Genomic DNA, 18,839 nt, shown 5'->3' with positions numbered 1-18,839 from the left:
ATTATTTGAAGCCCCAAGGTATCCATTGAGGTATCTTTCTAAATTTCTCCCAGCCACTGCACTATTTTCATACCTGAGAATTTTGTATCCCAGTAACAATCACAACAGCTACCATGGCTCAGCACCAGGGCACTGCTAGTTTTCTGCTATTTCTTGGACTGAAGTAGATAGCTCTTTGAAGGAATTATAGGTCAAGATGAGATATTAGGGGCTGAGGCTGTAGCTCAGTGGTAAAGTGCTTGCCTTGTATGTGTGAGGCACTGGATTCAATCCTCAGCACCACATAAAAATAAATAAAGATACTGTGTGTTCAACTACAACAAAATAAATATTAAAAAAAAAAGATGAGATATTAGTAATTATTCTACCTCCATTCCCAGAACAGTTAGGTCCAAATTTAAATTGGAGGTGGTTGCCTGCTATGTCCTCTAATTCAAGGACAGGGAATTTCTTTCTTTTTTTTTTTTTTTTAAAGAGAGAGGAGAGAGAGAGAGAGAATTTTTAATATTTTATTTTTTAGTTCTCGGCGGACACAACATCTTTGTTGGTATGTGGTGCTGAGGATCGAACCCGGGCCGCTGCATGCCAGGCGAGCGGGCTACCGTTTGAGCCACATCCCCAGCCCCCAGGGAATTTCTTTTGAGTGAAGAAAAAATTTTTTTAGCCAAGTAAACTATCACAGCTTTGGACTTTCTACCATTTTCTTTCTTTCTTCTTTTTTTTAATATCTTTACTTTTTTATTGTTATGTGGTATTGAGGATCAAACCCAGCACCCCGTGCATGCCAGGCGAGAAAGCTACTGCTTGAGCCACATCCCCAGCCCTCTACCTGTTTCTTTTTCTGGACCTTCTCTCCTCTCAGTGTTGGGAAGGGTATGGACAGCAGTGTATCTGTAGGATTGAAAAGGAAGTAGCAGTAACTTTGCTTTCACTTATGTATTTCTCTTTATTGATCTATTTTGCTTATCTTCATTTATTCTCTCCTTTGGTACTCTTTTCTGTACCTCCATGTGTGTGTGTGTGTGTGTGTGTGTGTGTTCTCATATATCTGTTCTAGTCAGCTTTTTTGCTGCTGTGACCAAAAGACCTGACAATAACTTTGGAAGGGTGGGGTGGGTGTTAGGGATGGAACCTTGAAGGGCACTTAGAACTACTGAGCCATTTCCCTAGCCTTTTTTTTTTTTTTTTTTTAAAGACAAGGTCTCACTGAGTTGCTTTAGGCCCCATTAAATTATTGAGGCTGACCTCAAACTTGCAGTCCTCCTGCCTCAGCTTCCCAAGTTTCAGAGGTTTTAGTTTATAGCTCTAGGCCCAAGGTGTGGCAGAACATGGAAAAGGGCATGGTAGGGGGAAGCAGTTCTGGAAATAGCAATCAGGAAGCAGAGAGAGAGCCGCACTCACTCGGGACAAAATATAAACCCCAGAGGCATGCCCCCAGTGACCTGCCTTCAGTTACTACATAGTTAATCCATGTCAGTGGTTCAATCCACTGATTAGGTTCAAGTCCCATAATCTAATCATTTCACCTCTGTTCTTGCATGTCTCATACATAAGTTCTTTTTTAGGAAGATACCACATATCTAAACCATAATATTCTCATTTCACCTCCTTAGCTCTCTCTGTAATATTTCTTAAGCTGTTGAGATTTAGAATGCTAATTAAGCATTATTTTGTGCATCTAACAAACAGACAAACAAAGATTAAATTCATGGTTAATTTTGTTCTCCACATGTGTTGATTAGGTTGAGCCATATGAAATTGTCAATATCATTTTGATCTACAGAAATAGATTTAATCTAATGTTTCTCTAAGCAGCTTGCTCAAAAGTAGGATTTGGAGATTGAATGAGTGGTCTGAATGGAAGAGTGAGATATTTATGAGGATTTCTAATGTGAGAACTAGATAGAGCAAGGTACCATTATGATGCAAACACCATTGAACAAAATGGAGACAATTGAGACTTATAAATTGTTTACTATTTTTCAAGGGCAAGGTTTTGGGAAGAGGGGAGCATAAATAACTACTTTTGGGGCTGGGGATGTGGCTCAAGCGGTAACGTGCTCCTCTGGCATGCGCAGGGCACTGGGGTCGATCCTCAGTACCACATAAAAATGAAAGATGTTGTGTCCACCGAAAACTAAAAGATAAATATTAAAAAATTATCTCTCTCAATAAATAAATAAATAAAATAGCCACTTTTGTTTTGGGGTATGGTAGGACACATCCAAGGAGAAATCACCAATAGACAGTTGGATATGTGGATTTGTGTATAGATAGATGGGATTGTTCACTGACAGGTGGCAATTTAAAACATGAATGTAAATGAGGTCACCCTGTAATTGTGGACTGAAAAGTTAAATGCGCATTTTAGGATATTTTTAATATCTTGTAAAAATTATGTTAAATAATGTTTTTCTTAACAAATGTAAAATCTTAGTAATTTTATTTTGTACTTTGAATGCCTTAATTTTATAAATTCCCATGAGTGGAATTCCCCTGCAAACACACAGATGCATGCAATGTCCTTTCAGGTTTATTCTGTTGCTCCTAGAACTCTCAGGCTATTTTATTATTATTTTTTTAATTTTATTTTATGTATTTTTATGTGGTGCTGAGGCTCAAACCCAGTGCCTCACACATATGAGGCAAGCACTCTACCACTGAGCTGTAGCCCCAGCCCTCAATGACCAGTTTTTAATGGCATAAGCAACCATTTTCCTATAATGTTCATTAATAAAACAGGGCTTTTCAAAAATTATTGAATGAATAGTGTAAATTTCACAGCAGATACACATAAATGTAGTTACTTTTTATAAATTCTTAAGCATAGGACTAAAAGTTTTCGTTGTCTGTATTGTTTTAATTATTTAAGTAAAAATTCTGAAGCAAATGTGGCAAAAATGTTAGCATCTGTTAAATCTGGGTATTACGTATTTGGGTGTCTGTTATACTTTCTTCTACACCTATTTGAAGTTTTCTGTAATTAAATGATTAAATTTTTTAAATTAATAGAATAGGCAATGTGACAGGGAACAAGAGGGCTTCTTTATGTCGGTTGATGGGGAAGTTCTCTCTGGGGAGGTGACTATACTATGACCTGAATAACAGGAAGGAGTTATTCATGTAGAAAATGTGGGGAAAGAGTATTCCAGGCAGAGAAACAGCTGTTATAGTACTGAGGTAGGAGAAACCATGATATGTTCCAGGAAAGAAGCCATTTTAGCCTGTTTGGTTGGAAAACCAACAGTTATGCTGGTAACTACCACAGCATAACTAGTCATTGGTTCTTTAGTCTCAGAATACTTAAATTGAAGGAAGTTTATTATTTTTAGTCTAATGTAATTCCATAGTTTTATCCATGTAGGGATTGTAGACTGACTAGGTAATGTTATTTAAAAAACCAAAAGTATTTCTCAGTGTCAAGTCGGAACAGTTTGGACATCAAAGGCAACAAGCTGGGTGTGGTGGCTTATGCCTGTGGTCCCAGCTGCTTGGGAGACTAAGGCAGGAGCTGCTTAAGCTCAGGAATAACTGGACAAAATAACTAGACCATATTATGGTTTGTATATGTGAAGTGTCTCCCCAAAGCTCCTGTGTTGCTGCAGGAATATACAGAGGTACAATGACTAGAAATAAGAGCTCCATTCCCACTGTCCATCCTGGAGACTGGCTGGTAACGGTAAGCAGGGGCTTGTGCCCTGAGAGGGTTCATCTTCCCTGAAAGCCAACCCCTTCCCCACCCCTTCTCTCCTTTCTCTGCTTCCTGACCTCTTTCCTCCACTGGGCCCTTCCCCCATGTTGCACTGCCCCATCTTGGGCCCAGAGCAATGGAACAGCAATCTTTAGAACTGAGGCTTCTGAAAATGTGAGCCCCAGATAAACTTTTCCGCTTTTTAAGTTGTTCTTGTTGGGTGTTTTGGTTGCAGCAATGAAAAAGCTAACAAATTCCCATCTCAAATAAAAAGCAATGAACATTACACAATTGTTAAAAATAATTTCTTAGTGACAATGGAGAGGAAGGGAGGGGCAGAGAGTGAGAATCTTTATAGTTTTCTAGATGAAAGTCAAAATGAGGTAGAAAGAATGATTGAATAACTGCTTAGCAGATCCCAGTATAACTTGACATCATATGCCTCCCTGATGTGATGCAACAAGAAGTACTTAGTATCACCTAAATAGTATCCCTACCCACAGTGTTAAATTGCTATTTAGTCATGAGGAAACAGACACATCGAGAATGTGGGACATCTTTTGAGACAGTTGGCCTGGACTTTTAGAAACATTCAGTGTCGTGAAAAACAAGGTTGGAAAGGTGTTCTTATGCAGAAATATTTAGAAATGAAGTGGTATTTCTTCTGTAACAAACTTTCAGATGGTTCACCCAAAATAAGATGTATGTATATGGATATAGAGAGAAAACAAATGTGGCAAGAAGTTAACAGTTGGGGACTCTAGGAGGTTAAGGACTGTGTGTGTTTATATGTCTTCATTATATTATTCTTGCAGGTTTTATAGTTTTTATTTTTATTTATTTTTGAATTTATTTTTACTTTTATTTTTTTGGTACCCAGGATTGAACCCAGGGGTCACTTAACCACTGAGCCACATTCCCAGCCCTTTATATTTTATTTTGAGAGAGGGTCTCACTAAGACCTTAGGGCCTCACTAAGTTGCTGAGGCTAGTCTCAAACTTGCAATCTTCCTGCCTTAGCCTCTCCAGTCACTGGGATTACAGGCATGTACCACCATGCCCAGCAGTTTTTATAGTTTTTAAATTTCAAAATTAAAAGATGGGGATAGTTCATGTGCCAATTTTGAATGTACCTTTTAATATTTTTTCAGATGTTGATGGGCCTTTTTTTATTTCATTCATTATGCAATGCTGAGAATCAAACCCAGTGCCTGACACACATGGTAGGCAATCCTTTTACCACTGAGCCACAACCCTAGATCCAACTTTTTGATATTTTTTTAACCACCAATTATGCTATTTGAGGCCACTCTGATAGATCCAACTTCTTTATCATTTGGTGTTAGTGGAAAAGGTAGTGGTGATACTGGTGATTTTTACGGTAATGTTTATTGAACATGTATTATGCTATATCAGACATGAAGCAGAACACATTACACATATTATTTCAGTTAATCCTCATAACTGTTGAGTTAGTAGTCACTTCTCTTAAAGATGAAAAGATGGATGTTTCCAAAGCTATCACTAAAGCAACAGAAAAAAAAATTAAGAATAAAGTTGTGAATTAGTTAGTGAAGCAGACTAGAATATTCGTTAGCAAAAAGTACCATAGAAAAACTTGTAGTGAGCTGGACATGGTGGTGCACACTTGTAATCCCAGTCACTGGAGACTCAGGAGGATCTCATATTCAAAGCCAGCCTCTGAAATTGAGAGAGGCCCTAAGCAACTTAATGGGATCCTGTCTCAAAATAGAAAATAAAAAAGGGCTGGGGTTGTGGCTCAGCGGTAGAGCACTCGCCTAGCACATTGCGAGATGCTGGGTTCAATCCTCAGCACCACATAAAAATAAATAAATAAAATAAAGGTATTGTATTCAACTCCAACTAAATATATATCTTTAAAAAAAAATAGCTAGGGATGTGGCTTAGTGGTAAAGCACCCCTGGATTAAATCCCCAGTACCGAAAAAAAAAAAAAGAAAAAAAAGCTGTGATAAAGTCACTAGGAGTTCAGACTTTTCTAGCTTTGAACTTTCTCCACATAAAATCCACCAGGGAGAGGCAATCTAGTGTGGTCGTATGAGTTCATTTCCTAAAGCCAGAATCTCTGTGTTCAAATACCGGTCCCACCATTTAAAAGTTGCTACTGCCTGAGAAACACTTCTCCAAGATTCTGTCCTGGGGACTTATTAGTTTCCTATGGGGTTATAACAAATGACTACACACTTACTTCATAGCTTCTTGTTCTGAAGGTCGGAAGTCCAAAGTGGATGTCACTGGACTAAAAGTAAGATGTCAGTGGACCTGCATTTCCACTTGAATCCTCTGGAGGAGGATGCTTTCTTGCCTTTTCCAGTTTCTAGAGGCTATCTACATTTCTTGATTTATGACCCCCATCTTAAAAACCAGTGATGTTGTATCTCTCTGTGCCTTTCTTTCATATAACATCTCCCTCTGACACTTCTGTGTTTCTCTTCTACTTTTTAAAAACACTTGTGATTATATTAGGTCTACCCAGATAATCTAGGGTAATCTCCCTATTTTAAGGGCAGCTTTAAATTAGGCTAATTGACAACCTTAATTCCATCTGCAACCTCATTTCTCCTTTTCCATGTAACCTAACTTATACTCAGGTTCCAGGGATTAAGGCATGAACATCTCTGGGGAATTTTTTTCCCCCCATGGCCAACACATCCCTGCTAAATTCTAAAGTTGTATAAGGGACCTGGGGCCAGATGATGATTCACAGTGTTTGCCAATACTGAGGACTGTGAGCAGGACCAATAATTGGGTTTGAACTAAAAGGAACTACTAAGTGATATATATAGCTAGTAAGAAAAGATATAAATTATCTATATATTAATATTATATATAGATAATTTATATCTTTTCTTACTAGCTATATATATAATTATAGATATATATAGATAATTTATATCTTTTCTTACTAGCTAAGAAATACCTATGGTAAATGCAGCATTAAAGAATAAATTAGAAGGCAACTGAGTTTTAGTTATATTGTGATAGGGAAATGATTAAAATATTAGAACAGCTTCTATTTCTATTCTGTGCCTTTTTTTTTTTTTTTAACTAGGGATCAAACCCAAGGAACTTAACCACTGAGCTAGATCCCCAGCTCTTTTTATTTTTTATGTTGAGACTGGGCCTCACTAAGTAGCTTTAGGACTCTCCCCTAAGTTGCTGAGGCTGGCTTTGAATTTTCAACCCTCCTGCCTCAACCTCCCAAGCTGCTGGGATTAGACATGCCATGTGCCCAGCTGTGCCAATTTTTTTATTACCTAATTGCAACATTAGAGAAACTAAATTTAATTTAGTTTAATTTTATTTTTTATATTTCTGTTTTACAGAGTTTTACTATCATTGGATGATACTATTGATATGGAGAAGATTGAGGAACAATTTTCTAACCTGCATATTGTTAAGCGTTCCTCAGAACCGAAGGAACCCACTTATCTGCTTGACATAGACACATCGAAAACTGTAAAAGAAGAAAAAGGAAGCTTGGTTGCTGTTTTATGTTCTAATGGATCAATAAGGATATATGATAAAGAAACATTAAACATATTACGAGAATTTAATGGATATCCTGGACTTCTTAATGGAGTCAAGTTTGCCAATTCATGTGACAGTGTGTATTCAGCAAGTACTGATGGCACTGTAAAATGTTGGGATGCTCGATTAGCCAGTGAAAAACCTGTTCAGCTGTTCAAGGGGTACACTTCCAATGTTTTTATCAGCTTTGATATCAATTGTAATGATCATGTCATTTGTGCTGGTACAGAAAAAGTGGACGATGATGCTTTGTTGGTATTTTGGGATGCAAGAATTAATTCTCAGGGTCTGTCTACTAGTAGAGACCCACTCGGTACATATTCAGAGACACATAGTGATGATATCACTCAAGTACGTTTCCATCCCAGCAATCCCAACATGGTCGTCTCCGGTTCAACTGATGGCTTGGTAAATGTATTTGATATTAATGTTGATAATGAAGAAGATGCACTAGTTACAACCTGTAACTCAGTGTCATCCGTAAGCTGTATTGGTTGGTCTGGGAAGGATTATAAACAGATTTACTGCATGACACATGATGAAGGATTTTGTTGGTGGGATCTTAATCATTTGGAAACTGATGAACCAATTACACGTTTGAACATCCAGGATGTCAGAGAAATAGTTAACGTGAAAGAAGGTAATTTGGACTATTTGATTGGTGGCCTCTATCATGAAAAGATGGACAAATTGTTTGTTATTGGAGGAACAAACACAGGAAGGATTCACTTAATGAACTGCACCACGTCAGGACTGACCCATGTGACTACCTTTCAGGGAGGACATGCCGCCACTGTTCGTTCTTTCTATTGGAATACACAGGATGATTCTCTGCTGACAGGGGGAGAAGATGCACAGTTGTTACTTTGGAAACCTGGAACAGTAGAGAAGATGTTTACAAAGAAAGACAGCATGAAAATAGCATCCTCTGTGCACCAGCGAGTACGCGTTCACAGTAATGATTCTTACAGGAGAAGAAAAAAGCAGTGATATTGCATTGGGAGTTTCCTTGATAGGTTTCAAAGTTTCAAGTAATGGTTTCTGTCTGTAACCTCTAGTAAGCATGTTTAAATCTTGTATGTAACAACAAATGAGTTCACAAACAAATCCTGGACAAATGTTGAGAATGGTTTAATTCAAGAGGTCTGTTTGTATTCTAAAATATTTTTAAGCCTCCAGTTGAGTTTTGAAAATCAATGAGTTGGAAGTAAAAATTACATGCCTCATTAAAATAAAGACCCATCTGTTGAGTTAGTAAATGTTGGGTTTGAAGAAATAGCTCTGATAAGGACTTTTTAGAAGTAGATAGCTGATGAATCTTAAAGAAACAGGTGGTTTGAGCTGTGGATTTTGTTGTTGTTTGGTTTGTTTGTTTTTGTACCAGGGATTGTACCAAGGAGCGCTTAACTACTGAACCAAGTCTTAGCATGCATGAGGCCCTGGGTTCAGTCCCTAGCACCCTAAACAAATAAATAGAAATAAAGCATAGGCATTTACCTATAATGATAAAAACATATTTAGTTAATATTTATATTGTTTACTTTTGACTAAATAATTGCTGATGAAAAGGAAATTATCTTGTGAAATTCATTTTGATAGTCAAAATATAAAAATGTTTGTAATAGGACTATTTTTATAAATATCCTTTCGATGCTATTTGTGGTAAAATTCTTTTACAGTGTTTCATCTTTAATTTTAACTTTGAAGTTTTGCTTACTGTTAATTTTGTCATTCTTTTAAAAAATATTTCTGTAAAGAATGTTAATAAAAGAAATTGATTATTCCTAGATTTGTTATCTTTTCTTAAAGGTTAGAATATCTTTCTGTAGATACTAGTAATTATATTTCTTTAAATCTTAATTAATAATGGCATCTTTGAATCTGTGATACTAGGAGAAAATCTATTTATTTATTTATTTATGATAGTGGGGATTGAACCCAGGGCCTTGTGCATGCAGAACAAGGGTTCTACCAACTGAGCTATATCCCCAGCCCAAGAAAATTTATTTTTATATAGAAAAATATAGCTTACAATTAGGCTGTGATCTAGAGTAGCTCACCTGAGACTACAAAATAGGTAAGTCATAGTTTAACATATTCAAACTATATAATTAGTTTTCTGTTGTGTGTTTTTTGTGTGGTGCTGGGATCAAATCCAGGGCCTTACAGTTGCTAAGCAAATGCTCTACCTCTGAGTTACAACCCAGCTTCCTTGCTTAGTTTTATATGACCTATGAGGTATGAATGGTTTTCATATCTTTAAATAGCAGCAAAAGCCAAACGAATATTTTTTAACATGTGAAAGCCAAAAGTTAGAGATGATTCAAGTAACCATCAGTAGATGAATGGATAGGCAAAATGTAGTACATCCATTCAGTAGAATGATATTTGGCCATTAAAAAGGAGGAGGCTGACGCCTGTAATCCCTGTAGCTCTGGAGGCTGAGGCAGGAGGATCATGAGTTCAAAACCAGCCTCAGCAATTTAGTGAGGTGCTAAGCAACTCAGTGAGACCCTGTCTCTAAATAAAATACAAAATAGGCTGGGGATGTTGCTCAGTGGTTAATGCCCCTGAGTTCAATCCCTGGTACCCAAATTCATTCTACGAGGCCAACATCACCCTGATTCCGAAACCAGACAAAGACACTTCAAAGAAAGAAAACTACAGACCAATATCTCTAATGAACCTTGACGCAAAAATCCTCAATAAAATTCTGGCGAATCGGATTCAAATACATATCAAAAAAATTATACACCATGATCAAGTAGGATTCATCCCTGGGATGCAAGGCTGGTTCAATATACGGAAATCAATAAATGTTATTCACCACATCAATAGACTTAAAAATAAGAACCATATGATCATCTCGATAGATGCAGAAAAAGCATTCGACAAAGTACAGCATCCCTTTATGTTCAAAACTCTAGAAAAATTAGGGATAACTGGAACATACCTCAACATTGTAAAAGCAATCTATGATAAGCCACAGGCCAGCATCATTCTGAATGGAGAAAAATTGAAGGCATTCCCTCTAAGATCTGATACAAGACAGGGATGCCCTCTCTCACCACTTCTGTTCAACATAGTCCTCGAAACACTGGCCAGAGCAATTAGACGAAAGAAATTAAAGGCATAAAAATAGGAAAAGAAGAACTTAAATTATCACTATTTGTAGATGATATGATCCTATACCTAGCAGACCCAAAAGGGTCTACAAAGAAGCTATTAGAGCTAATAAATGAATTCAGCAAAGTGGCAGGATATAAGATCAACACGCATAAATCAAAGGCATTCCTGTATATCAGCGACAAATCCTCTGAAACGGAAATGAGGACAACTACTCCATTCACAATATCCCCCCAAAAAATAAAATACTTGGGAATCAACCTAACAAAAGAGGTGAAAGATTTATATAATGAAAATTACAGAACCCTAAAGAAAGATATAGAAGAAGACCTTAGAAGATGGAAAAATATACCCTGCTCATGGATAGGCAGAACTAACATCATCAAAATGGCAATATTACCAAAAGTTCTCTATAAGTTCAATGCAATGCCAATCAAAATCCCAACAGTATTTCTTGTAGAAATAGATAAAAGAATCATGAAATTAATATGGAATAATAAAAGACCCAGAATAGCAAAAACAATGCTAAGCAGGAAGTGTGAATCAGGTGGTATAGCGATACCAGACTTCAAACTATACTACAGAGCAATAGTAACAAAAACAGCATGGTACTGGTACCAAAACAGGCGGGTGGACCAATGGTACAGAATAGAGGACACAGTAACCAATCCACAAAACTACAACTATCTTATATTTGATAAAGGGGCTAAAAGCATGCAATGGAGGAAGGATAGCATCTTCAACAAATGGTGCTGGGAAAACTGGAAATCCATTTGCATCAAAATGAATCTGAATCCCTATCTCTCGCCATGCACAAAAGTTAACTCAAAATGGATCAAGGAGCTTGATATTAAATCAGAGACACGGCATCTGATAGAAGAAAAAGTTGGTTATGATCTACATACTGTGGGATCGGGCCCCAAATTCCTCAATAGGACACCCATAGCGCAAGAGTTAACAACTAGAATCAACAAATGGGACTTACTCAAACTAAAAAGTTTTTTCTCAGCAAAAGAAACAATAAGAGAGATAAACAGGGAGCCTACATCCTGGGAACAAATCTTTAATCCACACACTTCAGATAGAGCCCTAATAACCAGAATATACAAAGAACTCAAAAAATTAGACAATAAGATAACAAATAACCCAATCAATAAATGGGCCAAGGACCTGAACAGACACTTCTCAGAGGAGGACATACAATCAATCAATAAGTACATGAAAAAATGCTCACCATCGCTAGCAGTCAGAGAAATGCAAATCAAAACTACCCTAAGATACCATCTCACTCCAGTAAGATTGGCAGCCATTAGGAAGTCAAACAACATTAAGTGCTGGAGAGGATGCGGGGAAAAGGGCACTCTTGTTCATTGCTGGTGGGACTGCAAATTGTTGCAGATAATTTGGAAAGCAGTATGGAGATTTCTTGGAAAGCTGGGAATGGAACCACCATTTGACCCAGCTATTCCCCTTCTCGGTCTATTCCCTAAAGACCTAATAAGAGCATGCTACAGGGACACTGCTACATTGATGTTCATAGCAGCACAATTCACGATAGCAAGATGGTGGAATCAGCCTAGATGCCCTTCAATAGATGAATGGATAAAAAAAAAAAGTGGCATTTATACACAATGGAGTATTACTCTGCATTAAAAAATGACAAAATCATAGAATTTGGAGGGAAATGGATGGCATTAGAGCAGATCATGCTAAGTGAAGCTAGTCAATCTTTAAAAAACAAATACCAAATGACCCCTTTGATATAAAGGGAGTAAACAAGGACAGGGTAGGGACGAAGAGCTTGAGAAGAAGATTTACATTAAACAGGGATGAGAGGTGGGAGGGAAAGGGAGTGAGAAGAGAAGAAGATTTACTTTAAAAAGGGATGAGAGGTGGGAGGGAAAGGGAGTGAGAAGGGAAATCGCATGGAAATGGAAGGCGATCCTCAGGGTTATACAAAATGATATATAAGAGGAAAGGAGGGGTAAGACAAGATAATACAAATGGAAGAAATGATTTACAGTAGAAGGGGTAGAGAGAGAAAAGGGGAGGGGAGGAGAGGGGAGGGGGGATAGTAGAGAATAGGACTGACAGCAGAATACATCAGACACTAGAAAGGCAATATGTCAATCAATGGAAGGGTAACTGATGTGATACAGCAATCTGTATACGGGGTAAAGTTGGGAGTTCATAACCCGCTTGAATCAAACTGTGAAATTTGATGTATTAAGAACTGTGTAATGTTTTGAACGACCAACAATAAAAAAAAAAAACACCATATGGGACAATATTTGTCCTTTTCACAAGAAAAAAAAAAAGTAAATGGGAAAAAAACAGTAAATGGGAAATATTCATTAGAAGCATACTCATTTTTTTGCTATGTGCTATCTCTAATATTTATAATAATTTTTAAAACATTGAGAGTGTTTATGTGCCAGGCACCATTCCTGGCACTTGAGATACTTGCAGTGAACAAATGTAGGCCACAAATGAATCATGAGGTAGTCAGATTTCACCTAAAAGACAAGGTCTTAGCAGTATTGTTAATATCATGTGAGTTAATTACTTTAATTTTTTTTGTCTTAAAACATGTTGAGGTTTGGGTATGTGGCTCAAGCGGTAGCGCAATCGCCTAGCATGCATGCGGCCCGGGTTCGATCCTCAGCACCACATACAAACACAGATGTTGTGTCCGCCAAAACACTAAAAATAAATATTAAAAATTCAAAAAAAAAAGAAGAAAGAAAATCTGTGGTTTTAAAGGAAAAAAAATTATATGATACTGAAGGAGAAAAAAAGGTTATCTTAATTGATACAGAAAAATACACGGGAAGGTTTTATATCTGTTTAAGAAAAAAATACTAATATACCAAGCTAACAACAGAATGCTTTTTTGTTTTTTCTTTTTTTTTTGTACTAAGGATTGAACCCAGAGGTGCTTTACCACTGAGCCACGTCCTCAGCCCTTTATATATTTTTATATTGAGATGGGGTCTCACAAAGTTTCTTAGGGCCAGTTGGGCATGGAGGCACACACCTGAAGCCCAGCTGCTTAGGAGGATCACAAGTTCAAAGCCAGCCTCAGCAACATTGAGGTGCTAACCAACTCAGTGAGACCCTGTCTCTAAATAAAATAGGAAATAGGGCTGGGGATGTGGCTTAGTGGCCAAGTGCCCTTGAATTCAATCCCTGGAACCCCCCGCAAAAAAAAAAAAACAACCCTACAGTAATCATTATACTTAATGTGGAAATGCTATATTAAAAGATATTACATATCCTTTAAGAAGTAATAGTTAAATTGCACTATTTTACTTTAGTCAATGTGCTTCAGATACAAGTTGTGTTTGGACTCCTATTGGATTGTTAGAAGGGAAGTGGATAACCAAGGTAATGACATACATTAATTCAACTCTGTTCCAGTGTTTACTATGGATCCTACAGAAGGGATACCATGGAGTGAGATGCAGTTTTGTCTTGTAAGAGGTCACAGATTATGAGATAGACACGTTTACATTAAGCATATTTAAATACAGCATCAAAAAATAAATAAATAAATGCAGCATCGAAAGAGCTGTAAGCATGAACAAAGTGTTGTGTGAAATCCAGATGGCAAAGTGCCATAATATGTACAATTGTAGTAGCAATTACTTCTCTCCTTTGTCTTTTACCATTGTTGGCTGTTCTTGCCTTCCTCCCCATCCTTTCTTCTTAAGCCTGCCAGTCAACTTGTTATAGTTGAGCTCTCCCTTTAGTGTTCAGAGTTACAGAAGTCTCTGATGATAATTGATTAAAAGATTTGCTTTGGCGCTGTGGTTGTAGCTCAGTAGAGTGCTTGCCTTACACACATGAGGCACTGTGTTTTATCTTCAGCATCACATTTTTAAAAATAAATAAAGATAATGTATCCATCTACAATTTTTAAAAATCTAATAAAAAAGAATAAAGAAATTGGTCTGGAGTGGGGTCATTGTTGTGACTAACCTGACCATTGGTTCACAAGTCTTTGGAACTGATTTTTCAAAGGAATTTGAAAAAGTTTGGAGATGCATGGTGGAAAAAAACTTAAAATATTGTAACCAAAGCTTAATGGGTGGTGCTGGTGATGACCAGAATGTTTAGAGCACAGCAGACAGTAAAGACTGTCCATGTAGTATCAGAACAGGGACTCTATTGGAAATAGGACTAGAGGCCATTCATATTACATTCTGGCAAAGAACTTATCTACATTTCATCCATGTTCTGAGACTTTGCGTGAGGCTGAATATAAAAGTGATGGACTAGTTAATCTGGTGGAGAAAATTTCAAGACAGCAAAACATTCAGATAGTAGCATGGATTCTGATGACAGCCAGATTTACTGTTAGAATCAGGAGCATAAAGCAGAGCTGAAGAATTTTACAAACTTACAATTTGCCCAGAAAAGTGCATGAAAAACTGGGGCCAAAGAAGCTGTGGTTGATAAAGAGATTTCACTCTCTCTTCTTTCTGGTCGCCATGAATAGAGTAACACCCTTCTACCATGTTCTCCTGCTTCAGCGTTCTGCCTTACCTTCAGCCCAGAGCTATCAAGTCACCCAAGCATAGACTGATCCTCTGAACCCATAACCCCAAAATAAACTTTTCCTCCTTGAAGTTCTTCTTGTCAGGTATTTTAGTCACACGAAGAAAACCACAATTGCCCAGGCTGGTCTGAAACTCATGATCTTCCTGCTAAGCCTCTCAAGTATCTGTAATTAAAGGCATGTATCATCACATCCAGATCCTAATATTACTTCTATGAGTCAATCATATTAATTTGTTCTCTTCTTTAAAGATAGGATCATTGGAAAATCCTATCTTCCTTTAAAAAACTGAAAGTTTGGGCTGGGGTTGTGGCTTAGTCGCAGAGCGCTCACTTAGCATGTTCGAGGCCCTGGGTTCGATCCTCAGCACCATATAAAATAAATAAACAAAATTGAGCCCAACTACAACTAAAAAAAAATTAAACAAACTGGAGGTTCAGCCATTGTTGTATGTAATAACATATCCATCCAATTCTATTAGGTGAATTTCTATGTAAGTTGTTGAAAGCAACTACGTGAGTTTTATTTTGTTCACTGTAATTTTACCATTATATTACTGACCCATTTGTTCCTATAAAAACAAAAAAATAAGTGAAATTAGAAATACATTATATATATATATATATAACATTATATATATATAATGTTTGCTTTCAGCTACCTCTTACCAGCTGGATTATATTCAACCAAGGACACAAGTGTGTGAACAGAAAGTTTCATTAGAAATAATTCATTATTGGGCTGGGGATGTGGCTTAGTGGTAAAAGCACTTGCCTAGCATGTGTGAGGCCCTGAGTTCAACACCCATCACTGCCAAAAAAAAAAAAAAAGAAAGAAATAATTCATTATAAACCAGGCACAGTGGCGCATGCTGTAATGCCAGTGGCTCCGGAGGCTGAGGCAGAAGTATTGCAAGTTCAAAGCCAGCCTCAGCAAATTAGGGAGGCACAAAGCAATTTAGCAAGAACCTGTGTCTAAATAAAATATTTTTTAAAAAGGGTTGGGGTTGTGACTCAGTGGTTAAGCACCCCTGGGTTTATAATCCCTGTTACCAAAAAAAAAAAAAATCCATTATACTACATTTTTGGTTTGAAACTTGATATTCTACTTGAATTAAACTAACTGATTTTCTAATGGTCATTTATTTATTTTTTTTTTGGGGGGGGTGCGGTACAGGGAATTGAACTCAGGGACACTTGACCACTGAGCCACATCCCTAGCCCTATTAGAGACAGAGTCTCACTGAGTTGTTTAGAACCTTGCTTTTTTTTTAATACTCACTAGTTAATTGACCTTTATTTTATTTATATGCAGTGCTGAGTTCCTCACACATGCTAAGCAAATGCTCTATCACTGTGCCACAAACCCAGCCCTAGAGCCTTACTTTTGCAGAGGCTGGCTTTGAACTCCTGCCTTAGCCTCCTAAACCACTGGGATTATAGGTGCATGCCACCACACCCAGCATTTTTTGTGTTTTTAATGCTGAAGTTATTTGAGATACTTTCTGTAATAAAATGATGAGGAGGAAAAATTGATATCACTAAATCTGACATTGAATCAGGTGTTTCTCTTGTGATGAATTATTTGTTTTCAGCTTGGTATCACAAACATTTTAAGAGGCTTTTTTTCTCTTTTCTTTGTAGAAAAGTTAGGAACATTCCTAAGAACAGTCTTTCCCATCCATCTGGCAAATCTGCTAATAAGAGGTATTCATATTAATTTTGAAAGACAGAAAAGAATGAGACTATTATATAAAGGTAGGTATAGGCAGATGAATGGACATATGTGAACTTTAAAACACCTTCTAGTTGAGCTTCCAGTGAATCATTTTTTATGCTGTTTTATACCGATTTCAAAGAAGTTTGTGATATTTCCTACAAATTCAAGTGAAGCTCTTATGAACTTTAATATCACCAGTGCAAATGTCTGACATTTAATATCCTAGGAATTACAGTGGTTATTTTAACCTCTAACTCTCTATTAAAATGATTCATGGAGGGATGGATCCTCTCTGGTGTAAGACAATATCATCAGACTACACCCAACATCTGATATTCTGTAATAAATACATAGGCACATGAAAAGATAAAACTAACTGAAAATCTATGGGAAAAGACAAAAAAAGCTGATCTAGATATTATCATTGGCAGATAAAGCCTTAATTACTAGATAATATGTATTAAATAGACAATAGATTAGAAGGATGATTATTTTAACATCAAACAATTAGGTTGTTTTTTTTTTTTTTTTGTCTTTTCTTTTTTAGAACTGGGGATCAAACCCAGGGCTTCATGCATGCGAGACAAGCAGTTTGCCCCTGAGCTACATCCCAGCCCTTAGCATCAAACTATACACACACACACACACACATCCATATGGACATTTTATCACTGAATTAAGAACTCAGTGAATGAATTTTATATCAGATGTAGCAAAAGACTGTATTAGTGAACTGGAAGACAAGTTAATAAAAATATACAAAATGCAGTAAAGAGAAAAAAAAAACCTTAAAAAAGGTTAGGAGACATGTGAGACCATAAGTTCTGTCATTCGTATAATTAGAGCTGTACAGGGAACAGGGAGAGAAAATGTGGTGCAAATCAAGTATCTACAAGGATAATAGCCACAAATTTTTCAAAAATGTCATTGATCCACAATTCAGTAAATTTAGTATCTCCAAACTGGATAAATACAAAAACAAACAAAAAAACATGCATGGTTTCATTATCAAATTTCTGAAATCTAGAGGAAGAAAAAGACAAGCTCCCTTCTCAGCAATAACATCAGGCTAACAACCAACTTAAGAGAAAAACTGGTATCCAGGAGGCAGAAAAGAAAATACTTAAAACAAGGGGCTGAGGTTATAGCTCAGAGTTAGAGAGCTTGCCTTTCACATGTGAGACATTGGGTTCGATCCTCAGCACCACATAAAAATAAGTAAATGAAATAAATATATTGTGTCCATCTTAAGAAAAAAACTTTAAAAAAAATTAAAAAACAAAAAATAACCCAGCCAATACAGAATTTTAAGCAGAAAAAAAAATTGTTAAAAAGGAAATTAAGGCTGGGGATACAGATCAGTTGGTAGAATGCTTGACTTGAATGCACAAGGCCTTGGGTTCAATGCCCAGCACCACCCAAAAAAAAAAAAAAAAAGTGTTTTTTAGACAAACAAATAGAATTACTCATCAGCTGGCCTGCATTAAAATAAATACTGAGAGCATGGCACAGTGGCCTACATCCATAATCCCAGCAATTCAGGAGGCTGAGGCAGGAGGATCTGAGTTCAAAGCCAGCCTCAGCAATTTAGCGAGGCCCTAAGCAACTCAGGGAGACCCTGTTTTTTATATAAAATACACAAAGTGTTGGGGGTATGGCTCAGGGGTTAAGCATCCTGAGTTCAATCCCTAGTACCAAAACAAAAACAACAACAACAAAAACACTATGAGGGTTATTTAGATAAAGGAAAATGATTTAAGACCAAAACCTAGAAATAAAAAAATAAAGAGTTGGGCTGGGGATGTGGCTCAAGCGGTAGCGCGCTCGCCTGGCATGCGTGTGGCCCGGGTTCGATCCTCAGCACCACATACAAACAAAGATGTTGTGTCCTCCGAGAACTAAAAAATAAATATTAAAAATTCTCTCTCTCCTCTCTCACTCTCTCTTTAAAAAAAAAAAAAAAAAGAATCTCCAGATAGTAACTGTGTGTGTGATAATGGTCCACTTCACCTTTTGAATATAGCCCTCACTGCTTATTTTAAAAGGTACATATTTGGGCTGGGGTTGTGGCTCAGAGTTAGAGTGCTTTCCTAGAATGTGTGAGGCACTGGGTTCTATCCTCAGTACCCCATAAAAATAAGGGTATTATATCCACCTATAATTTAAAAAT

At 37.0% G+C, this 18,839-nt stretch overlaps 1 protein-coding gene and 1 long non-coding RNA gene across 11 annotated transcripts in view; one reads left to right on the top strand and one right to left on the bottom strand.

Annotated features, from left to right (window-relative positions):
- Positions 1-9,050, top strand: part of Wdr89 (WD repeat domain 89) — an 89,874-nt gene extending 80,824 nt beyond the window's left edge. For 8 of the 10 annotated variants that reach the window (XM_040274394.2, XM_013357524.4, XM_021724781.3 and 5 more), the window contains one exon: positions 7,059-9,050. In XM_040274394.2, the coding sequence (XP_040130328.2) occupies positions 7,090-8,253 (1,164 nt within the window). In that variant the 5' untranslated portion in view covers positions 7,059-7,089 and the 3' untranslated portion in view covers positions 8,254-9,050. Of the gene's footprint in view, positions 1-3,600; positions 3,680-4,892; positions 4,915-7,058 lie in introns of those variants that run through there. The other 2 variants (XM_040274396.2, XM_078050029.1) reach the window with 2 other exon arrangements.
- LOC144377811 (uncharacterized) lies at positions 390-6,175 on the bottom strand. The gene is made up of 2 exons (XR_013438980.1): positions 5,921-6,175; positions 390-5,215 (listed from the first exon to the last, which is right to left on the bottom strand). It is a non-coding gene; the product is annotated as an uncharacterized LOC144377811 (long non-coding RNA).
- Positions 9,051-18,839: the final 9,789 nt, after the last annotated feature.

This window comes from Ictidomys tridecemlineatus, chromosome 5 (genome assembly GCF_052094955.1).
Source record: "Ictidomys tridecemlineatus isolate mIctTri1 chromosome 5, mIctTri1.hap1, whole genome shotgun sequence".
Lineage (NCBI taxonomy): Eukaryota > Metazoa > Chordata > Mammalia > Rodentia > Sciuridae > Ictidomys > Ictidomys tridecemlineatus.
This window is presented reverse-complemented; position numbering and strand designations above follow the sequence as displayed.